This window comes from Ananas comosus, linkage group 6, assembly GCF_001540865.1.
Source record: "Ananas comosus cultivar F153 linkage group 6, ASM154086v1, whole genome shotgun sequence".
Lineage (NCBI taxonomy): Eukaryota > Viridiplantae > Streptophyta > Magnoliopsida > Poales > Bromeliaceae > Ananas > Ananas comosus.
In genome coordinates this window covers 6,901,631-6,907,188 of record NC_033626.1, presented here as the reverse complement: position 1 = coordinate 6,907,188, position 5,558 = coordinate 6,901,631, and the positions used below count along the sequence as shown (strand labels likewise).

Genomic DNA, 5,558 nt, shown 5'->3' with positions numbered 1-5,558 from the left:
AACGAAATGTATTTAAACTTGTAATATCTATGATGTAATAACTTAGATTGTATTTGGAGGTTGAATGTAATATATAAGGTGCGATGTAATGTAAAATGAATCTAATGTGAATGCTTGTAATAACATAGGATGTGTTTATGTTGTTTGATACTTCCTTACGCAATCATGATTGATATCTGTTCCTGGTTGGAACCATTGTAATGTACATTGTTTGGATTGCGACGTCTAGAACGTATAGGGGAGACTCTGTCCGCGTACAGGGAAAACCCCGGTCCGTTCTGCGGTCTGTCGTCGGCGCCGCGATCCGGTCCAAATTGGCGGTTGGTCGCGGGGCGTGACAAAGATGTAAGAGAGTTAAGCGTGTTAGAACATGAGTAGTTCTAAAATGGATGACCCTCGGGTCGCAGCATTCAATGCCTTTTATACCTCAAAAAAAGAGAATAAAAAGCTAGAATCACTAAGACCATACAACTAGGAAGTTTGAACACACTAAATGTTGCAATAAATATTAGACCGCCACAAAATACACAAAATCGAAAACATTTGGTATTCAAACCTCTAAATCTGAAGTAATGAAGTAGAATAAGACCAACACATACAACCTGCATTCAATTGTTCCGAATATCAATTAAAAATAAGCAGAAGACTAAAAAATCTTAATCCGAACTAAAAAGCCTTCAAACCTCTAGACCGATAACTAACTAAATCCAATAACTTCAAAAGTCCTCAAACCTCTAGACCTCATCCTATCACTTGAGCTTAGTTTCACTTCCCTTGCTACGAAACGACGGAAGTGAGAAAAAAGAGCGATGAGCTGCAACAATAGCGAAGAATAATCAAAATCATAGCAAAATTACCGATACCAAACATAATTTGCACGTAATTTTGTAATAAGCAATCACCTTTTGGAGATTTTCCTAATGAATGATCCTCCTTTTGATCAAAATTTGCAGCTAAAGTAGGCACAGAGCTGTGTAAGGAGTACTGAACTGCACCAAAACACTAGCACAATGTTAATGCACCACCACAGTATAAGGGAAAGTGTATACTAGATTCATCTAATTTAGGAGGAACTTAAAATAAAAAAACATTTATACAAACTGGTGTTAAGAACAATCCTTGGCTTTGCCTCTCATTCTGCCCAACAATAATGATAATATATACACTAACAATAATGGTAGCAACATGACTCTTTTCCAACAATAGTCATTCAGAAAGCCAATCCATATTTTGTTTAATAAGCGCTTCGCAGTTTTTTCAGTTTATGCCAAGATCATATTTGTGATGGCATAATTTCTACCTAGTACTATTATTTGTACTCTAGCTGACTAATCAACTAAAGCTAAAACAGAAGAAGTGCTAACCAAAAAAAAAAAAAAAAAAAGCCTGGAAAATACCTTCTAACGAGTTGGCATGACCATTTCTTTGATCATTAAAACCAGAAGCAAATGCTCCGTCTTTCGACTTGCTTAAATCATTTAACGGGCAGTTTTTTACAGTATTGGGTTCATATTCAATATCTTCGTCAACATGAGAATTTACTAATGCCGATGCGCACTCTGATGCCAAGCCTTCGCTTCCCTTGCTTCTCCTCCCAAAGTTGAGGAATCTTTTGAGCCCTCTCGCCACATCCTTCGGCGATTGCGGATTAGTAGAGGCCACAATTTGCTTCTCAGCTATTTCCCTTTTCTTCTTTCTCACTCGGGTCAATTCGGCCTCCCGCAACTGTTCAACAGATTGAGAGATCGATGGAGGTGGACTTCCTACCGGAGAATCCAATAAATTAACAATGCCCGATTGGTTTGAAAATGACGAACTTATATTCGAGTACCATGATCTCGAACTTTCTCCGGACAACTCTTCCACCTTATTTCCATTTGCCTTCCCATTTCCTGACACAGGTTCAACATCGTTGTACAATTCTTGGCTCAAACTCGAGTTTTCACCGCCTGAATCATGTCCTGACAGTCTTGGACAGTCTTTATTATTGTCCTTTTCTCTGTCACTTACGATATCACATTGATCAACCATCTCTGTAGTCTCTTCTTCATTTGCCGTGGTCTCGAAAACATTACAGTTTCTCGGTTTAGCCATTGCAGCACCGGCACCGGCGCCAATTCCACTGCCTCTTCGAAGGAAGGGCTTAGACTCTGTACCCCTTTTCATTTCACTTCTCGAGGAAACGGACCTCGGTGCCGTTCGTCCCTCGGAGTTGCTGATTGAACTCATGCTTCGAGTTAATATTCGCGACCGAGGCATCGAGTTCGCGGTGTTATTTCCTGTTGACGGGGTTCTGTTTTTCCTGTTGGGACTGGAGACAGCTGAAGCTGATTGTGCTAGAGGAGATTCAGGTTGCATCATTCTCTTAGTGGAATCAGAAAAAGAATGCCTACTAACTTGTGTAATAGAGCTTCGCGGTGTCGAAGAAGATGCAATACTACTAAATGAAAACCTTTTGGAGGGGGTACTTCTTGGAGGAGTAGCAAGATCATGTGTTTTCTTTTCTGCAGAGGATTCTGATATCTCCCGCTAGAATTAGAGAGAGTCTACGTTAAAGTTTGTAACAGGAAAGAAATAATTATCAGTCATTTATCATGTACCCAAGTTATAATTTACTGGTAAATTGCATAGGGATTCTCGAACTTCCAGATTAGTTCACATTGCTCCTAAGACTTTCAATCTGTTACAATTGGATGTCTTATTTTTGCATTTTATGCCATAGCATGGCTTTGCAGTTTTGTGCTTTTCGTTACGCTCCTCGATTACATAATTTTTTTTTTTTTTTGAGAAATAGGTAGCGAGCTACCTACTTCATTCATTAGGAAAATGAATTAGACTCACGGTTGTAACAGATTGAAACATAATTTACATTACATGAAACATGAGTTTAACTTGCAATATGAAAAGTCCAAAATTTCTTAGGTGGAATTTAGACATTGGTTATGTGGATATATTCATTCGTCCAACTTGTTGGGAAAAGATATCTAAATAGGAAATATTGTAAAACCAGAAATATAAAACAGTTAGGAATCTAACTGTAAAAATTAAAAAGTTCGAGACCAACAGAATCTGCTCACGGTTGAGGACTCTCGTGCAGCTTAACCAAAAATTGGTACCAGGGCAAACTACAAAATAGAATTCTAAGTTTGAAATAAAGGAACTAACAGCTCATTAATAAATAAATACTCACCGCAGTGTTTGTTCTTTATGCCAAACATGTAGCAAGTGATTTACAAACTCTTTTTTTATTTTTTTATAGAGAGAAAGATAGTATGCAATTCGCTTCATTCATTAAGTTTAATAAATTAGGCTACAAAAATATGACAGTAAGATCTCAAAAGGAAAAGAAAAATAGTTAGTAACATTTTATAGAGAGAAATATAATATGCTATCCGCTTCATTCATTAAGTTTAATAAATTAGGCTACAAAAATATGACAGTAAGATCTCAAAAGAAAAAGAAAAATAGTTAGTAACCAGTGTTTTATTTTCTATGCTAGAAGTGATTTACAAACTTTCTCTCTCTCTCTCTCTCTCTCTCTCTCTCTATATATATATATATAGAGTGAGGAAGCACGGAGCCTTCCGTGCTTCCAGCTCGTTTCGATGTTATGACTTTCAAATCGTCGATCGGCTCCGTTAAACTTCATCTAGAGTATTTGAAGTACCTAGAAAATAAATTTTATGATTTTACGATATTATTTGCCTAGTGAACGAAGGGGCTCAAAATCAACAGTTGAAAATAAAAATCTTACAAAATGTAATAATATGACATTAAAATTTTAAATCAAAGATATTGATATTGTTTTATATAGTATAAAGAATTTTCTATCAAAATTTCACGTGATTTGGATATTTCTATACCGTTAAACTTGCAAACGGCTCACTACGGTCATTGAAATTTGTTGATTTTGAGCCCATTCGATCACTAGGCAAATGATATCGAAAAATAATAAAATTTACTTTCTAGGTACTCAAAATACTCTAGATCAAATTTAACGGAGCCGATCGACGATTCGAAAGTCGCAACATCNTATATATATATATATATATATATATATATATATATATATATATATATATATGAATGTTTTTGGGCTACTATGGATAGTAAACGGCTCGATTTACTATCGATTTATTTTCGATAATACAGCTTCCAAATTGATAATAGGTATCGTTGAAAATGATCTAAACAATTTAAATTATTTAAAAATAAATTTCATAGTTTTTCGACATTATTAGTTGAATGATCAAAGGGTGACAACATATGTAATTTTAATGGTTGATACGGTTTGTTTGCTCTTTTAACAGTATAGAAGAATTTAAATCAATTAAATTTTTGTCAAAAAATTATTTAAATCAATTTAAATAAGATCTAGACACTATATCTTTAACACAAAAATTGGAGTCCGGCTACAATGCTATATTTTTCTTTCGAGATCTCGCTGTCACTTTTTTTCGCCTAATTCATTAAACTTAATGAATAATAATAAAGCGAATGGCATGCTATTTTTCTCTCTATAAAAAAATAAAAAAAAGCTTTCAAAACGACGATTTGTCTAAACATAATTTAGAGCATTTGAAATGTGCACTGTTTAATTTATATATATAGAGTCTGACTACTATAATCTTATGAATACAATCGTCTTTATACTCATAAGTCATTTTCGATAATAGAGCTTTCAAATCGGCGATCTATACCGTTAAAAATTATCTAGGACATTTGAAACTTCTAGAAATCAATTTTTTATAATTTTTTGAAATCATTTACCTTACAATCAAAAAATCTCAAAATTAATAATTTTAATGGGTAGTATAGAATATTTCCTAATTTAACGATACAAAAAAATTGAAATCAGTTGATTTTTGATGAAAAATTTTATTCAATATCTAAATAAAGATCAATAACTCCGATTTTAAATTAAAATATCCGATCCTCATAAAATTAGAATAGCCCTGAGTGAGGCTGGTATACTTCTAAAAGTACGGAGTTCTCTGAGCTTTCAAGTCGTTTTCAATATTAAGACTTTCGAATCGACGATCAGCTCTGTAGACTTGATCCAGAGTATTTGAAATACCTAGAAAATAAATTTTATAATTTTTTGATATCATTTGCCTAGTGATCAAAGAAGATCAAAATCAATAATTTTAATAGTTATGATGAGCGGTTTGCAAATTTAAAGGTATAGAAATATCCAAATCACGTGAAATTTTGATAGAAAATTTTATATACTATATAAAACAAGATAAGATCAGTATCTTTAATTTAAAATTTTAATATCATACCATCATATTTTAGAAAATTTTTATTTTTAGCCGTTAATTTTGAGCTCCTTCGATCACTATGCAAATAATATCGAAAAATCGCAAAATTTATTTTCTAGGTATTTCATATATTCTATATCAAGTCTAATGGAGCCGATATCGAAAACGACTTGGAAGCACGAAGGACTTCGTATTTCCAGAAGTATATCAGCCTCACTATATATATATATATATATATATATATATATATATATATATATATATATATATAGTAGAGCTACTATGCTATCGGAA

General features: G+C 33.5%; 1 protein-coding gene across 2 annotated transcripts in view; it reads right to left on the bottom strand.

The window, feature by feature from the left end:
- The window catches only part of LOC109711993, a 15,607-nt gene continuing 10,573 nt past the window's right edge, over positions 525 to 5,558 (bottom strand). The window contains exons 2-4 of one of the 2 annotated variants that reach the window (XM_020235393.1): positions 1,398 to 2,529; positions 903 to 989; positions 525 to 814 (exon numbers count right to left, since the gene is read on the bottom strand). In XM_020235393.1, coding sequence (XP_020090982.1) covers positions 750 to 814; positions 903 to 989; positions 1,398 to 2,529 — 1,284 coding nt within the window. In that variant the 3' untranslated portion in view covers positions 525 to 749. The remainder of the gene's footprint in view (positions 815 to 902; positions 990 to 1,397; positions 2,530 to 5,558) is intronic. The other variant, XM_020235394.1, reaches the window with a different exon arrangement.